The sequence below is a fragment of the Peromyscus leucopus genome, chromosome 17, assembly GCF_004664715.2.
Source record: "Peromyscus leucopus breed LL Stock chromosome 17, UCI_PerLeu_2.1, whole genome shotgun sequence".
Classification (NCBI taxonomy): Eukaryota; Metazoa; Chordata; class Mammalia; order Rodentia; family Cricetidae; genus Peromyscus; species Peromyscus leucopus.
The window spans coordinates 55,175,506-55,194,047 of NC_051077.1; the positions used below are offsets into that span (position 1 = coordinate 55,175,506).

The 18,542-nt window shown below is 48.4% G+C and overlaps 1 protein-coding gene across 1 annotated transcript in view; it reads right to left on the reverse strand.

The window, feature by feature from the left end:
* Nucleotides 1-18,542, reverse strand: part of Sugp1 (SURP and G-patch domain containing 1) — a 30,390-nt gene that overhangs the window by 4,686 nt on the left and 7,162 nt on the right. Inside the window, exons 3-8 of the mRNA XM_028856923.1 lie at nucleotides 16,107-16,207; nucleotides 13,580-13,798; nucleotides 10,154-10,277; nucleotides 9,782-9,882; nucleotides 9,001-9,124; nucleotides 2,784-3,145 (exon numbers count right to left, since the gene is read on the reverse strand). Coding sequence (XP_028712756.1) covers nucleotides 2,784-3,145; nucleotides 9,001-9,124; nucleotides 9,782-9,882; nucleotides 10,154-10,277; nucleotides 13,580-13,798; nucleotides 16,107-16,207 — 1,031 coding nt within the window. The remainder of the gene's footprint in view (nucleotides 1-2,783; nucleotides 3,146-9,000; nucleotides 9,125-9,781; nucleotides 9,883-10,153; nucleotides 10,278-13,579; nucleotides 13,799-16,106; nucleotides 16,208-18,542) is intronic.

Consider the following 18,542-nt stretch of genomic DNA (forward strand, 5'->3'; position numbering starts at 1 on the left):
TGAGGAACAGGAGGAATCATATGCCAAGTGAACCCTTTCCTCCCCAAGTTGCTTTTGGTCATGGCGCTTCATCACAGCATAGGAACCCTAACTAAGACAGGGCTGTCGTCCTGCTAATGTGAGTGACTGGGGTACAGAATGGTAGTGGGTAGGAGAAGGAGCCAGGTGGCAAGAAATGAGAGACATTTGGCTGTCCCTCAAACTCCTGTGAGGAGGAAAGGTCAGAGGTGATTGTACAATCACAGTGGTGGCTATGGTAGCTTCCCATCTTGCATTTCCTTAACTTTCTATAACAAAAGCATAAGCCATGTGCTTCAAAGCCTAGGACAGAAAATAGTACCATCTGTGTGACCCTGAGTAGAGGCTGACTGCAAATCACGGACACAGACAGGGTGGAAACAGATATGCCCAGGAGAGTAACTGAGAGCCCTGATAATGGTGCTAGAGCTCTGGGTGAGACCTGCTAAGTACATAAAGGTCAAGAGACATGTGAAGAAACACTCCTCACAGAGGAAGGGACAATTATAAATGCACCCACCAAGAACCTCCTAACACATGCTGGAGATGGATCAATGGGTGAAGGAATCTGTCACTAAGGTGATGACCCAAGTTCCAACTCCAGGACACACATGATGGAAGAAGAGTGCCGACTCCATTGGGTTATCCTACGGCGTTCACATTCCTGCCATGACACACACTTGGTGGTGCACACCTTTAATCCCAGCACTCAAATCTCTGAGTTCAAGGCTTTCTTGGAACACTGACGAAGAAGATAAGATGCCTGCTTCTACCTTTTCTTATGCCACATGGTACATAGGTCCTAACCAGAGTGATTAGTTAAGAAAGAAGTGGTGGTGTACACCTTTAACCCCAGAACTTGAGAAGCAGGTGGAGTTTGAGGCCAGCCTGGTCTACAGAGTGAGTTCCAGGACAGTCAGTACTACACAGAGAAACCCAGAGCGAGGTCAGACTTGCTATCAGAAGTCTGACAGACAGAAACCCACTCCAGCCACAGTGGCAAACACATCATACCAGCACTGGGAGGTAGAGGCAGGAGGATCAGTTCAGTCAGTCTTGGTCACATAGGAAAAATATGAGACTAACTTGGTTATATGAGACCAGCTCAAAAAAGAATGAAGAGCTGGAAAGATGGCTCAGCGGTTAAGAGCACTGGTTGCTCTTCCAGGACCTGGGCTCGATTCCTAGCACCCACATGGTGGCTCCCAACCACCTCTAACTGTAGTCCCAGGGGACCCAATACCTTCTTCTGGTCTCTGTGGGCACCACATACATGTAGTATACAGATATACATGCAGATAAACACCCAAGCACATAAAATAAACAAATTTGTAAAAACAAAAGAATGGAAGCTAGTCATGGTGGTTCACACCTGTCATCTCAGAAGTCAGGAGGGCTGGGGCTGTAGCGCAGAGGCTGCCCAGCATGCTTAAGGCCCTGGGGTTTGACACTCAGCATCCAAAAACATATGTATCAGCCCAGTGGTGGTGGCAGAGGACGCCTTTAATCCCAGCACTCGAGAGGCAGAGGCAGGTGGATCTCTGTGAGTTTGAGACCAGCCTGGTCTACAGAGTGAGGTCCAGGACAGCCAGGGCTACACAGAGAAACCCTGTCTTGGGACAAAACAAAACAGAAAAAATATAATTTATCATCATTAGCTTCTTAGGTTCTCTATAAAGTTTTTTGTTGTTGTTTTTGTTGGGGAGATATCTGCACTATGTAGACCTCGATAGCCTGGATCCCACAATGAAGACCAAACTGGCCTCAAACTCAGATTCACCGGTCTCTGCCTCCTGAATGGCGGGATTAAACTATGTGCTGCTACCATGCCCAGCCCTTTTTAACCCTTAATCCTATTTCCTCGCCCAGCATACACAGCCCTGGAGTAAGGTGCTATTGACTACGCTTTGCCTAGCATCCAGAAGGTAGAGGGTTAGGGTCTGGTTATCCTCAGTTACATGAGACTATCTAAAAAACACTAAACCAAAAAACACAATGAGACTGTTTCATGCCTACCAGGATAGATATGTATGTATTTATGTATACATGTATGTTTTGAGACAGGGCTGGCCGGGTGGTGGCGGCGGCGGCGGCGCTCGCCTTTAATCCCAGCACTCAGGAGGATCTCTGTGAGTTCGAGGCCAGCCTGGTCTACAGAGTGAGATCTAGGACAGGCACCAAAACTACACAGAGAAACCCTGTCTCAAAAAACCAAAAAAAAAAAAAAAAAAAAAAAAAAAAAACAAAACAAAAACCAACTAACCAAACAACAAACAAACAAAAAAAAAAACCAACAACAAAAAAACAAAACAACAACAACAGAGACAGGGCTGGCCTGGAACTTGCAACTGCCCTGAAGTAGCTTTCTGAGTGCTAGGATGACAGAGCTATGCCACTAAGCTCACTGTACAAAAGAGACACTGCCGGGCTGCAGTGGCGCACACCTTCAATCCCAGTGCTCGGGAGACAGAGCCAGGAGGATCTCTGTGAGTTCAAGACCAGCCTGGTCTACAGAGTGAGTTCCAGGACAGTCAGAGCTGTAACACAGAGAAACTGTCTTTAAAAAAAAAAATAGAGGCATCAAATTTAGCCACAGGCGTTGGTATTTGTATGGGTCCTGGACCCAATCCCCGAGACTCAGGGCTAGTTCTGGTTGCATGGGTGCCTATATACAAATAGCCCAGAGTATCCAGCCACAGGAGGAAGTGAAATGGTGGCCCATGCTCTGAAACAACCTCTAGGACCAACAAGTCAGGGTAGCCCACCTGACAGAGGGGAAGGCGAGGCATCTATGTCCCTCTGTGCCAGTTCGGCAGGTGGCAGTTCCACTTTGTCTTCTTCAGGCCCCCATCGACTCTTCCGCTTCCTCTTCACAGTGGCCGTGGTGGTGGGCTTTCCAGGGATGGACGGAGTGGGGTTGACAGCAGGTGCTGGGGCCACTGGAGTGGGGCAGGCAGTGATGGGGGGCACAGCCCCTGACAAGGTTTCAGGGGCTGACTTGCGCCGCAGGCTGGGGTTGGGAGCAGGAGCAGGGAAGGAGCCTGTGGAGCCTGCCTTGGCTTTCCGAAACTCCTCCAGCTTCTGCCGGTAGTATCTGTACCCTTGGCTGTTGGGATCATAGAGAAAACTGCAAAGAAAAGTGGGGGACAACATAGCTGGGTTGAGACCTGGTCCTGCTTACTGGCATTAGAGCAGAGCAGGCTGCTGGAGTCACTGTCCAGTCATGCCTCAGTCAGAGGTAGCATATTGCAAGCCTGTATCAAGGCCCCTTCAGTCAGAGGCTCCTATTGGGATGTGACAGGCACCCTCAGAACCTCCCCACCCAGTAATGACCTTACATCAGAAAATTCTGAGCTGTTGGGAGACCTTGGATACCCCTCCTTCAATTCCAGCCACATCTCCACTGCACCTCCATGTGCTGGGTTTCAGTCCTACCTTGAAGGTAAATAAGTGGCTTGGGAGCAGAAGCACTCATTCCCTAAGAGCTGTAGGCAGATGGGAATGCAGGGGACTGAGACAACAAAGACCTCAGCTCTTCTCCACTGCCTGCTTCACTGACAGGGCAGAATGGAGTGACTTGGCCCAGTGTTCCCAGTTTTATGTGGCAAATACCAAAAAAGACTTAGCTATACGTACACACTGTACAGGGGAGTTGGTCCTGGATTGAAGACTGAGGATTCATGATGTGGACTTGTGCCCATGAATCTGGAGCTGGTCCCAGCATAGCTGTACCCCACAAGAGAGCCTGTGGTCTTGGTACCCCAGGGGCTGTCTGAAGCCTGTTGGTACCTAACTCTCTGTGCTCTGTTTTCTCAGGTCCCGCCCAGCCCTGAGGTCCCTCAGTCATTTATAAAATAATCATTCAGAGGCTTAATATTAATTATCAACTGTATGTCCTATGGCAGGCTTCTTGCTAGCTAGCTCTTACAGTTTAACTCAACTCCTAACTATTCATCTATGTATCACCACATGTTCCGTGGCTTCACCTGCATCCCATTACATGTTGCTCTCAGGATGGCAGTCTGGCATCTCCCCAACTCCACCTTCTCTTTCCTGTCTCTCTCCTTGGAGTTCTCACCTGCCTCTAAGCTGTCTTGTCATAGGTCAAAGCAGCTTATTTATTAACCAATAGGAACAACATATATTCACAGCATACAGAAAGACATCCCCCAGTACTTCACGCTAGTAGGACTTGATGAAGGAGGCAGAGGCAGGAGGATCTCTGTGAATTCGAGGCCAGCCTGGTCTACAGAGGGAGATCCAGGACAGGCTCCAAAACTACACAGAGAAACCCTGTCTCGAGGGAAAAAAAAAAAAAGAAAGAAAGAAAAGAAAAAAAAATGGAATAAACAGAGAGTGCTGTGTAGCTGTGTGTGCATCTCCTGCCCCAGCAGCCATGCCCCAGGGGCATGTACCTCAAGGTCATAGCAGTGTTACTAAGGGCAGTGCTTCAGGGCACGGCTCAAACAGCCGTCCACTACAGTGCTCAGATGCTCAACCTCTCCTATAAACGTAGATTTGCACAGAGCCTATACACACACTCTTCAGGGCAGAGATCAGCAGCAAGTGACTGAAAATGCCTTCAACAATGGCAGTGGAGCTGCCCTGTGCTGTTCAGGGAAGGACTGGAGTGTGCACACATGACACTGAGGAAGCATGCCTTTGAACAGTTTCACCATGTGGCTTGGAAATGTTTGGTGGTGCACCAGAGGACACAGGAGCAGATATGAGGCTTCCTTTTGCATGAGCAAGAACCTCCCACAAGGCTCCATAGATTCAGTCTGTGTGTCCACATGAGCCCTAGGAGACAGCTGGAAGAAGTTTGCTAACACCTGCCACCTGGGGAGGGCAGACCAGGAAAACCAGAAAATGGTGTCTCCTTTGTCTTCCTAGGTCATAGTATAAGCATGACCACGTATAGGACATTAGTAAAAGAGACAAGGGGGCTAGAGAGATGGCTCAGGGAATAAGAGCACTAGTTTCTCTTAAGCAAGACTAGGGGGTTCGGTTCCCAGCAACCACATGGCAGCTGACAACTGTCTGTAACTCTAGTTCCATGGGATCTGACATCCTCTTCTGACCTTCATCATATGGAACATATGCAGGAAAAACCCACATAAAATTCAAAAACAGATTTTTTTTTTTTAAGAGACAAAGCTCTGGCCTTTAATCCTTGTACTTGGGAGGCAAATGTAGAAGGATTTAAGTCTAAAGTCAGTGGTTCTAGACAAGACAGAGCTGCAGTCTCCTGCCCCCCTCCCTCCACACCCCTAGGATCCAAGTACTTGAGAGGCTGAGACAGGAAGATGGAGAGTTCAAGGCCAGCCTGGGAGACAAAGGCAGAGGAGCCTGCCCTTAAATAAAAATGGGAAGCAGTACAAAATGCACACCCCTTAACTTTGGGCTAGAAAAATGGCTCAGCCATTAAGAGCAGTGGTTGCTCTTCCAGAGGACTTGGATTCAGTTCCCAGAACACACATGCATCACAGCTGTTATAACTCCAGGCCCAGGAGACAAAACACCCTCTTAAGGTTCTGCAGGCACTAGGCATGCAAGTGGTACACTGTCATCCATATATGCAAAACACACATACAAATCAAAACAAAACAAACAAAAACCTGACAGGCTGTAGTGGCGTATGCCTTTAATCCCAGCATTCAGGAAGCAGAGGCAGGTGGGTCTCTGTAAGTTTGAGGCCAGTCTGGTTTACAGAGCGATTTCCAAGACAGTCAGGGCTACACAGAGAAACCCTGTCTCAAAGAACAAAACCAAACACCAAACCAAACCAAACCCCAAAGTAAGCAACCCCCCATCCTCTTCGACTTTTGTTCACACCATAGACTGAAGAATGAAGAACAAGCAAACCTCCTTTTTCTCTAGAAGCTACCAAGCCTAAGGAACACTGACAGCATCTAGAACTGAACAAAGACACTATTTCAATATATGGGACATGCTCCTCAAACCAAACCTCTTTCCTTAGTTTCCTTGACCCTAAGAACTCAGCATCTGATCTGGGTGTGGTGGCTCATGCCTTTAGTCCCAGTACTAAGGAGGCAGAGGCAGGCGGATCTCTATGAGTTTGAGACCAGTCTAGTCTACAGAACAAGTTCCACTCCAGCCAGGGCTACACAGAGAAACCTTGTTTCAAAGAAAAAAAAAAAAAGAAAAGAAAAGAAAAAAGCCAGGAGGCAGAGGCTGTCAGATCTCTGTGAGTCTAAGGCCAGCCTAGTCTACAGAGTGAATTCCAGAACAGGCTCCAAAGCTATAGAGAAACCCTGTCTTGGAAAACAAAACAAAGAAACAAACAAAAAACAAACACACCAAAACATAAAAAGTGAGCTGAGCATGCCAGGAGGTGGCTCACACAGCACGAGGCCAGCTGCCTTTCAGCAACTGTGCAGACATTAGTCTCTGAGGTTGGATGTTAGGTCTGTGATTAACATTTCTGTTTTACAAAGTAGAGCCTTGCTAATCCTCCTGCCTCAGCTTCCTGAATCTGGTTTGTTACTACTGCTGTATCCTAATTTCGGATGACACATCTGACATGCTTTCTGGGGCACAGCTTAGCAATGTGTTGGCTTGCCAAAGGAACATGCCTGACACATGGCTACAAAGGGGTCTTTTCCTGTTGTCTGTTTGAGATAGGGCCTCACTATGTAGCCCTGGCTAGCTGGCCTTAAACTCACAGACTCACCTGCCTCTGCTCTCCTTAGTGCTGGAAACAAAGGCTTGCACCACCAGATCTAACTTGAAAAAAAATTTTTGTTTTTGAAGACAGGGTTTCTCTGTGTAGCCTGGCCATCCTGGAACTCTCTAGATCAGGCTGGCCTTGAACTCACAGAGATCTGCCTGCCTCTGCCTCCGAAGTTCTCAGCTTAAAGGCATACCAACCCTTAGGCTATAAAGTATTTAACCAGGCTACAGGGTGTACAAGGTATCTGGCCACATTAGGGAGTAATGGGCACACCCTCTAAGACAGGAATGCAAGGAGGTGCCACCTGTCTACCTGGCCAGCTTGGGCTTCATGGCTACCTGACATTTAATCAAATGTGATGATTAGTTTTCATTATCAACTGGACACAACCTAGAGTCATTTGGGAAGAGAGTTTCATGAGGAAATGTCTGGATCAGGTTGGCCTGTGGGCATGCTTATGAAGGGTTATCTTGACTATGGTAACTGGGGTGGGAAGAGCTGCCTACTGTGTTAGGGTCTTGGGCTGAACACTGGCAAGCATGCATTTATTCTTCGAGCTTTTGACTATGGCTGTGACTAGCTGCTGTAAGTTACTGCCACCTCTCCCCAGGAAAGACTGGAACCTGGAACTGAGAGCCAAAATAAGCCTTCTCCCCTCAGCTGCTTTGCTCAGAAACTTTTCCATGGCAGCTAGAAACAAAGCTAACCCAGCAAGTGAGACTCAACTATCCATTTCATTCAAACTCACATGTCTTGTGGGCACTGGACAACAAATGCCCCATTCTTTCCCCAGTCTGGGGAGTCACAGGGATGGGAGTGGGAATAGTCTCCAGTCAGCCACTCCATATCCCAGGTACCCACCCAGTGTCAATGACAGTTATCCTGAGGCTAGGCATCTACTGCCAGATCCTTCAGACGGACAAAGAGCCGGGCAGGAGGTTCAGGGCTACCCAAGTCAACTATACCTTGGTGAAAAGCTGCATGGGGCTGGACCTTGACCTCCTGAGAGGCAGGGCCTTGGAATAAAGTCCCATCACTCTGCCCAGTTGTTCTGTGCCAGACAGACCTCCACAGAAAATAGAACATGAGTTTGCCGGGCATGGTGGTGGTGGTGGTGCACACCTTTAATCCCAGCACTCACTCAGGAGGCAGAGGCAGGTGGCAAGTGAATCTCTATGAGTTCAAGGCCAGCCTAGTCTACAAAGCGAGTTCCAGGACAGCCAGGGCTGTTACATAGTAACCCTGTCTCTAACCCAGGAAAAAAAAAAGAAAGAAAAAGAAAAGCCAATGAGCTCTCATTTAAATGCACTCAGTAGATAACTTTATAAAGGCTGTTAGGCTATGCGGTTGCATACACCTGTCACAGCAGACACAACAGGCAAGGTAGGATGAGGGGCAGGGATCCCAGGGCAGTCCTCGCTGCACAGCTAGACTCTGCTAGCTCCCTTCAGCCCCACGGCACACTGCCTTCTCTGAGCAGATGGCACAGAGAGTCTAAACCTCAGGTTGTGTATCAGCTCGTGGGCAGGCCCACTAGTGATCCAGCCCTCTTTGGTCCCACTCCTCACACCATGACGCTTCTGTTCTCTGCTGCTCCCTCATCATAAAAGGCATCCCAAGACCACATCCAATAACTGCCTTCTGTCACAGAAACAAGGTAAAGGCTACATTGTCTGTTAGACACATGGGAGAAAGAGACCAGTGTGCCTGCTCAGATACCACTCAAGAAACATATCCATGAGCTCTGGAGTCAGAAACTGCCAGGCTAGCCTGGCGTGGTGGCATTTGCTTTTAATCCCAGCACTCAGGAGGCAGAGGCAAGAGGATCTCTTGAGTTCCAAGCCAGCCTTGACCTACAGAGTGAGTTCCAGAACAGCCAAGGCTGTCTCAAAACAAAAAACATAAAAGAAAAAAAGAGAAACCCTTACACATGGAGTTCTACACCTTCACCTGCATGGGCCATGGCCAAGGTGAGCCTTTCTAATAAGCTGAATTTGAAATATCCACCACAGGTTAATGTTCTCAACACCTGGTCCTTTTAAGTGGTGATACTCTGGAAGGAGCCTCAGGAAGAGTCCACCAGTGGCCTCTGAGGATCAGTCTGGCCCCTGACCCAGGTGCTCTCTGCTTCCTGGTCAGTGCAGACAGCAGGACCTCCTGCCGACACACTGTAGACTCCATACTGTCTTCCTAGCCACAGTGGAGAACAGCCGGGGAGACATGAGCCGAAACAACACCCCCCTAACCCCCCCACCCACCCCCGTCTGCATACACACATAGAGCCTTACCTGAAGGCCTGATTCTCGCGGTTATTCTGTAGGGCGATGGTCTCCACCTCAGGACCCCCGTCTGCTATGAACCTGGCCAACTTTTCTGCAAGGTTCTTGGCCTCTTCGTCCTCTGGGGGTGAAACTTTAAGCAGGCTGTCAGTACTGAGTTCAACTCACCACACCCAACAGCCTAATTCCTGCTAAAGAGCCCCGCAAGGGCGAGCGGGACTTGTCTTAGGAACGGTGCAAAGAGAGACAGGCAAACGGGAATCAGATTATTATAGGGACCAAAACCAGAGAAATATCACAACTATACAATCCCACCCCACCCCGAAAGTACAGGGCACTGGGGGGCTCACCCTCCTTTCCTGGGGAGGACAAAGCAGAAGTCTGCAGTGATTCAAACATGTTTCCACACATCAGACTCCTGTTGCCTAACAGAGCCCTGACCCACAGACCCATCCCATCCACCTCCTGCTGTTTGTCCCCAGTCCACCTACTTGGCATCAGGTACCACACCTGCCTTGGGCACACATGGAGCTAGAGCTAACCCAGAACTTGTCCGCATGACAATGGAATGCTCCCTTGGCCCATTCCCATGTTCTAATGAGCATCTGGACAAACCCCAGCCCCATAAGCCCGACATGGCGCAGTCCCACGGCCTAGAGCCAATCCTGGTACTCAGAATTCAGCTGGTCCTGGGGACCTGCAGGTGTGCTGACACATGCCACTGCCCATGAGGGCATAGGTTCTGACTGCCACATCCCACAGTGCTCTGTGCCCTCCTCCAACCACTTACCTTTCTGGGCGGCTGCCTGTGGCTTTTGGGCTTCCTTCCTGATCTCAGCTACCTTCTTTCTGTAGTACAGGAATTCCCTGCTATTCTTATCATGTAAAAATCTGGAAAGGGATTTGGAACATGGGAAACAAGGTTCAGTGGTGGGCGAAGCTGAGGCCCCACTGCAGAGCCCTCAGCAGCAGAGTGAGACCCGAGTCCACCCCCGGCACTCCCTCCCAAATAACAATAACAATCTCCTATGGAGCTGAGGTGTGGCTTAGTAGTAGAGCCCTTGCTTAGCACACAAGGCTTAGACTCTGGGTTCCACCCCAAGCTCCAGGCAGGTTTCCACACCTGTATGCATGACCAATGACCACAGCCACCGGTACTCACGTGAAGGCAGGGTTATCCTTGTAGTCCTCCATAGCTACTTTCTCTAGCTCAGGGCCTCCTTCTGCCACAAAACGGGCCAGCTTCTCTATCACTCTCCGAGTCTCGGCTCCCTCTGGGGGTGAAACTTTAAGGAGGCTGTCAGTACGGGGCTCCAACTCACACACCCAACAGTCACTAGGTACACTCTCTCTATAGACCGCAACGACAGGGGGAGAGGAGCAGGAAATGCAGGAGGCTGCTGACAGCCATACACCTGGCTCTGGAGGATGCTTGGTCTCTACAGTCAGACAAGCCGCTGGCAGTGAACCATCTCCAAGTTAAAAGAGACCACTGGGAAAGTATATACAGTCTCTAGTCTGTATGTGTGTTAATTCTTTTTTAAGGCTTTTTTTTGTTTTTCCAGACAGGATTTCTCTGTGTAGTTTTGGTACCTATCCTGGATCTCGCTCTGTAGACCAAGCTGGCCTCAAACTCACAGAGATCCGCCTGGTTCTGTCTCCCAAGTGCTGGGATTAAAGGTGTGCACCACTACCGCCCAGCTGTTTTTGTTTTTTGATACAGGGTTTCTCTGTGTAGCCCTGGCTGTCCTGGAAAGATCTGTAGACCAGGCTAGCCTTGAACTTAGAGATCCACCTGCCTCTGCTGCCTCCAGAGTGCCGGGATTAAAGGTGTGTGCTACCATGCCCAGCTGTTCCTTTATTTCTTTCCTTTAGATTTATTTTTATTTTATGAACATTGGTGTTTTGCCTACCTGTAGATCTGTGTGAGGACGCCAGATGCCCTGGAACTGGAATTACAGACAGTTGTGAGCTGCCATGTGAGTGCTGGGAACTGAACCCGGGTCCTCTGGAAAAGCAGCCTGTGCTCTTAACTGCTGAGTGGTCTCTCTAGCTCAATTGCTCCTTTTCATTTCTTGTATGTGTATGCAGGTGCAGATGTATGCAGGCAGATGTGGTATGTATGTGAAGGCAAGGCTAGGGCATTACCTCCAGTGAAATTCCTCAGAACTGTCCACCTTTCTTTTTTCTTTCCTCTTTTATTTAAAAGATTTACTTACTTTAGGTTTTGTTTTGTTGTTGTTCGGGTTTTTTGCTTGTTTGTTTTTTGAGACAGGGTTTTTCTGTGTAGCCCTGGCTGTCCTAGAAAGATCTGTAGACCAGACTGGCCCTTGAAATCAGAGATCTGCCTGCCTCTGCCTCCTAAGTACTGGGGTTAAAGTCATGCATCATCACTGCCCGGCTTTATGATTTTGAGTGTTTTGTCAACGTGCATGTCTGTGTACCATGTACACAGCTGTTACAAATGGTTGTGAGCCACCAGGTGGGTACTAGGAACCAAACTTGAGTCCTCCAAAAGAGCAGCAACAAATGCTCTTAACTGTTGAGCTATCTCCCCAACTTTTTTTTTTTATTTTAATTTCTGATTCAGGGTCTCTCCTGGAACTTGCCAAGTACACTAAGCCTGAGCTATCTCCCCAACTCTTTTTTTAAATTTAATTTCTGATTAAGGGTCTCTCCAGGAACTTGCTAAGTACACTAACCTGGCTAGCTAGGAGCCATACCTGTCTCCACATGCCTAGCACTAGGATTACAGCACGTGTCACCACACCCCACATTTTCTTTTTCTCTTCAATGTGAGCTTTTTTTTTTTTTATCAAACTCAGGACCCCCATGCTTACGAGCCATGAGGACACCACACACTTTCCTGGCTGAGCTATCTTTCCAGCTCTAACAATTCTCCTTCAAAATCATCACACGCTGTGAACTGGACATCGGGTGGACTTCAGTTCATTGTGTTGAAGCTGCCTCCCAAGCACACTGGACGTGATTCCTGGAGTTTCTGATGGATTACCTAGTGCTCCGGTAATCTCTTGTACCCTCATACACTCACAACCAGTCAAATCTCCAAGTGGTCTGGGTTAGTGTTGGTGGGAAAGTATACTGGCGGCCTGTCTTCTGGGCACCAGCATACCCACTTCCTCATGCTCAATCATTCAATCACTATCTCAGAGATACAATGGTGTCTGTGTGTGTGTGTGTGTGTGTGTGTGTGCGTGTGTGTGTGTGTGTGTGTGCCCACTCCCCTCACCCTACCCCACCATAGGGTTTCTCTGTGTAGCCCTGGCTGTTCTGGAACTTGCTCTGTAGACCAGGCTGGCCACAAACTAATGATCTCTCTGCCTTTGCCTCCCAAGGGCTGGGATTAAAGGTGTGTGCCACCACTGCTCAGCTGTTTTTTCTGCAGGTTGTCCTTGGACTAGTTTAAGGTTGGTCTTAAATTCCTGACACCCCACCCCCACCCCACCCACCCCCAGCTTCAACCTTCTGAGTGTTGAGATAATAGACATGCATCACCATGCCCTAGTTTATGCAGTGCTGGGAATGAAACCCAGGGGATCTGTATATGCTAGGCAAATACTAAACCAAATGAGACACACACACACACACACACACACACACACACACACACTCCCCCAGCCTGAGAATATCTCTTTACAGGTGGATTAGCTGCCTATTTGAGGCAGGTGGAACTTGCTTTTTTATTTCTTCCTGGCCTAGTCCTGAGGTTGAGTCTGTTAGTCATTGTATGGACCATATCCTCCTATGAATATCACAAGGGAAATAGCTCACTGTCATCTGGTGGCTGGCCATTAGGGGAGATGCTGAGTGCAGAGCTAATCTTACACTCCTTGTTGCTTGGTTACCAGGAAGCACAGGAGTGGGGTAGAGGAGATAAAAGTACACATGACCTAAGGTGGATCCCAGGAGTCCTGAGGCAGTCCATGCTGGATTTTGTTCCAGTTCCACCTTCCTCCCACCTGCTCACTGTGTAGAGAAGCTAATGTAAGCCACATCAATTGATGCCTGGAACAGGTGCTAAGGCCGTGAGAGCATTAGCAGAGCCTCCAACCTACTCTGGTGACCCTCATTCAGAACAGGCTGACGTGGCATAGCTAAATGACCATTTGACCTCTGTGTCAGGGTGACAGGGTATGCAGCCAGTTCTCCACAGGGTCTTGCTGTCACAGAGCCTTGTTCTGAATGATGTGGAGCTGAGTCACTACAAGAAAATGACCACTGTCAGCCTAAGACCAGAGACCACCTTCCCCATGTGGGAGCACATCCTCCATCCTGAACCTCTAGCCCAAAATGTAGACACAGCCACAGAAGCTCCTGCCTCGGCTGACATGAGGCCCTAGCCAGGAAAACTTCTTTGATAGGCTGTGACAGCAGCCACTGTTCTCAGAATGGGGCTGGTGTCCTTGGCAGGGCTCTTCCAAGACTTCCCAGGATGGCCCCTCTGCTCAAACCCACAGCTTCACTTAGGCACCTGTGGGTTGCTGACCCAAGCCACAGCGCTGTGTGCCATGCTCTAACCACAGCTGCCATGACAGTGGGTAGGAGCCATGGCCATCCCACAATTTACCTTTGATCTCCAGCCATTGCTCATAGTCCTCCTCCTCATCATCATCAGGGGATTGGAAGACGCTCGGCCGGTGTGCAACGGGCAGCTGCTTGGCATGTGAGTAGTTCTTCACAGGGCCCAGCGGGCTGCCCAGCCCCAAGCCTGTCCGCTTGCTGAGTAGGAGGGGTCTCTTCAAGGTGCTGGGCGTTGGCATGCTGGGAGGGGCACTGGGGGGTGGATCTGGGTTGGACAAGAGAAAACACACACACTGGAGAGGGCAGTGCTGTGGACACACCCATAAAGTATGGTCGTCATGGCAACAGTCATCTTCAGGCATGCCATGGTTCTGCAGACGCCCTAGACCTCTAAAGCGCCCCCCCCCCCCAGGCCGTGGAAAGTGGGTTGAGGCACAGGAGAGAGGACTTTCAGGTAACTAGCTACAAGAGCATATGCCAGGGCTTGGCAGGCGGCAGCTCTTGCTCGATGTGCCTCTGCACACCACACTCAGAATGGAAGGCAGTCAGCTCCTAGGTGAGACACCAGCCTCCACATTCCAGGTCACAGCCTCCCTAAACTGAACCTGTGGCCCCGAGGGTGAAGGGCTTAAACAATGTGTCCTCTTCTGACAAAGGCAGATTTAAAGTCTGTTTCAGTAATGAGCTCCAACTGGGCTGTGTGGCTTCCTTGTGCCTGGATTTCCACCCACTGGGGCAAGCTCCAAGATGTGCTGGGGTATACCGGCCCCTCTCCTAAGACCCTACATGTGGACAGGACCTGGGGTTGAAAACCTGTAATCTTAGTTACTCCTGAGACTGTGGCAAAAGGCGGATTTCAAGGCCAGTCTGCGATACATAGTGAGTTCAAGGTCAACTGGGCAACTATGTCTTGTCTCAAAATGAAAAGCTAAAACAGGGCTCTTCTGAGCACGCATGAGAACCCGGGTTCAATCAGTAACCACCGCCCCATGGGTACAATTAAGCCCACGACAAGGCAGCACAAACGGGCAGGTGAGCTCAGCACAGGCACTGCACACTCTAGCCTTACTCTCCAAAGCCTCAGTTTCTAAGTGTAAAACAGGTTCCTGGCTATGTGATGCTTCAGAAGCTGAACTCAGCCCGAGATCTGTAGGTACCCTCAGGGTCTAAAGAGAACCCCTCACCAAACAGAAGCCGTACCTCATTGCTGAGGACAGGACGACCAAGACTGTCAGACAGGTCCCGTCAGCAATGGGTTCCTGGCATTGGGAACGCAGAGGGAGCACGCTACAATTTCCCCATGTTTTCTATTACTAAATAAAAAGATCAGGGGCTGGAGGGATGGCTCAGCAGTTAAGAGCACTTACTGCTCTTGAAGAGAACCTGAGCCCAGTTCCCAATACCCATCCATATCAGTGACCCTCTGGCTGCCAAGGGCTTCTGCAACCACAAGATGCACATGAACTCATATAAGCCCACATACATATGAATTAAAAATCAAAGCAAAAAGTCTTAATGAAAAAAGCCAGGCAGTGCACACCTTTTATCCCAGCACTCAAGAGGCAGAGGCAGTTAGATCTGTGAGTCTGAAGCCAGCCTAGGCTACATAGTGAGTTCCAGGCCAGCCAGGGCTACATGAAACCCTGTCTTTTTTGTTATTGTTACTTATTTATTTTAGATTTTTATATGTTTGAGTGTTTTGCCTGCATGTATATCTATGCACCATGTGCATGCCTGTTATTCACAAGATAAGTGTTGGATCCTCTGGAACCCGAGTGGTTGTGGGCCACCATGGTGGTGCTGGGAAATGAACCTTGGTCCTCTACAAGGGCAACAAGTGCTCTTAGCAGCAATTTAAAAAAAAGGATCAGAAGGCAGGCTGGTGGTGGGTTATTTCTTTAATCCCAGCACTCCGGAGGCAGAGGCAGGCTGATCTCTGAGTTCAAGGCTTGCCTGATCTACAGAATGAGTTTCAGGACAGCCAGAGCTACACAGAGAAATCCTGTCTCGAAAAACAAAAACAAACAGATCAGAAGTAAAAATGATGGGACACCAAGCCTATGGATTCAGGTGTAACAAGGATGCATGTTTCATCAACTTTCAAATAGATATGTGGCAGCAGGGTTGATGAGGCTTCTCTGCCCACAGGCTATATGAAGGAAGATGACAGAAAGGTAGAGCAGTGGCCTGTATGGTGCCAAGTGCAGGAAGCACTGGCTAGAGATGGCACTCAATAAACTCTTGCGACATCTGATCATTAGGTGACTTGGTCACTTCCAGGATGCCTCCCTGTCCTGCACCATCCAAAGCAGACCTAAGTGTGTCATCTTCTGACACAATTTGGGTATCTCAAGCCAGCTTGGTGCTAGTGTACAGCCCACCCGCAACCCACTGGGAACCCTCTGGGCCCAATATGGGACATGCAGGACCCAACCCTTCTGGTGGCAGCCTGTCTGTCATCCCACAGGAGAACAATGAGCGCACTTAATGGTCCAAGGTGGGACCTGTCACCCCCCAATGTTCCAGAGAACCTGGGGGACAGAGGCTGGGGTGGGAGGGCTGGTTGCACTCACCTGTGCTCGTCTGTGCCTTCTGCAACTTCAGAAACTGCTGCAAGAAGCTGCCATCATTGGCAAACTTGTTGGAGATACAGGAGTCATGTGCATTGGCAATTCTAGAACCAAAGCATGGGTGACAGTGAACTGCAGAGAAAGAGAGCCAAAGACAGGGCTAATGCACTGACATTCCTGGCCCTACACCCATCTTGTGCTCTTTTGCTGAGAGGCAGATTGCAGCCCCAAAGATGTCACAGGACAATTTAGGTACAACATTTTGAACTTACCAAGATAGGATAGATATGGAGTATTTTCTCAGAATTTGTCAAATGTTAGTGGACTAGACATTATTAACCTAATTATTGCCTGTATATATTGTATATAGTTATTGTACTTATTGTATATAGTTTTTCTTATATTAGTTATAACCTTTTTTATTTTACACAAAAAATGGAAAATGTGATTTTGTGTATGCTCTAACAAATGAAGCTTGCCTGAAGATCAGAGGGCAAAGCCAGCCACTAGTTAGCCATATGGGCCAGGCAGTGGTGGCACACAGCCTTTAATCCCAGCACTAGGGAGGTCGACACAGGAAATGATATGGCTGGGCAGAGAAAGAAATATAAGGTATGAGGAGACAGGAGCTCAGCCCTTTCAGGCTGAGGATTCGATAGAGGTAAGAAGTCTTTCTAGTGGCTGACTGTTCTGCTTCTCTGATCTTTAAGCTTTCACCCTGATAACTGACTTGGAGCTTTTATTAAGACCATTAGAATGTGCACTACAGACAATGGTTAAGTGAAGGAAACAGGCATATATGGAGTAGGCTGACAGTACCTCTGCCTTGGTGAAAATAACAATGCACATACTCGGGCTACCTCTGCTTGAGTTCCAGCCCTGAGGTCCTAGTGGCCCCCATCAATATGGCTCATGCTCTTTCCCTGCACAGCACATATCTTACTGGATAACTATGACCTGGCTTATTGTTCACTATGTATCACAGCTATCTCTAGAGCAGGATGTGTGTGTGCACCTTGTGACTTTAGTTAGTTTTTTGAGACAGGGTCTCTCTAGGCACCCCTGGCTATCCTGGAACTCCCTCTGTAGACCAAGTTGGCCTCAAATTCAAAGATCCACCTGCCTCTGCTTCTTGAGTTCTGCAATTAAAGGCATGCACCACCATGTTCAGCTTTGTGGTTTTATTCTGTTTGCTTTTGTGACAGGGTCTTATGTAGCCAAGGCTGGCTTATTATAACTCCTGATCTTCCTGACTATACCTCCAAGTGTCAGGATTGCAGGTTATCTGCTACTAAACCTAATAGTTTGGCTTTTTTCCCCCTTGAAAATGTGTCTTACTATGCTTGGTTGGCCTAGAACTCACTACATAGCCCAGGCTGGCTGAAAACTTGCAAAGGTCTCTTGCCTCATTCTTCTAAGCACTGGGATTTGTACAAGTGTTGCCATACCTGGCATTAATGCGTATCACCCACATATACATAATCTGGCAGAAGCTTCCATAGGTAACATGCTCACAGGGAACACCCAGAGCAAATGCCCAGAGCTGAAGGGATCTGCTATATATTGTGCTGTGAGGGCTTGCTCCTTGTCATTCTTTGATTTAGAGACAGTGTCACATCCTGCAGTTTTTCTGTCTCGGTCACCTGCATGCTGGGATTTCAGGCAGAAGCCATTTGCCTGGTGCAAAAAAAAAAAAAAAAAAAAAAAAAAAAAAAAAAAGCCTTTTCTGTGTTTAGGCAGGTGCAGCAGCTGTACCTTGTAGTCCTGCCTCTTGGGTAGCTGGGGCAGCAGGATGGCTTGAGTACAGAAGGAAATAATGAACCACCATCTCCAGATGAAGAGATTGGTGTTTAGCATGTGCAAGGCCTAGGAGTCTATCCCAAACACCAAAAACACTGTAACAATTAGTTGCTGGGAAAGCAACCCAAAATTCAAGAGGCACTCAAGTCTGACGTCAGGGTTGAATGACATTGGCTTTTCTTTGTTTCTTCTTCTATTTCTTGGATTTCCTATCATGCACATAAGTGATTTTAAAATATTTTTAGGGGGCTGGAGTGTTGGCTCAGTGGTTAAGAACATCTGCTGTTCTTGCAGAGGACCTGGTTTGATGCTCAGCACCTACATAGTGGCACACATCTATCTGTAACTGCAGTTCCAGGGGAGCATCTGATGCCCTCTTCTGACCACCTCAGGCACTAGGTATGCACATGGTACACAAACATACATGAAGGCAAAACACTCACACACATAAAATAATGAAATAAATTATTTTTAAAAAGAAATTAAGAATTTATTAAGTTACATTTACTTATTTATTGTATGTGTGTACAGGTCTGTGTACCATGGCACATGTGGAGGTCAGACAACTTGTAGGATCTCCTGTCATCATGTGGGTACCAGGGACTGAACTCAGGTCACAGCTTGACAGCAAGCACCTTT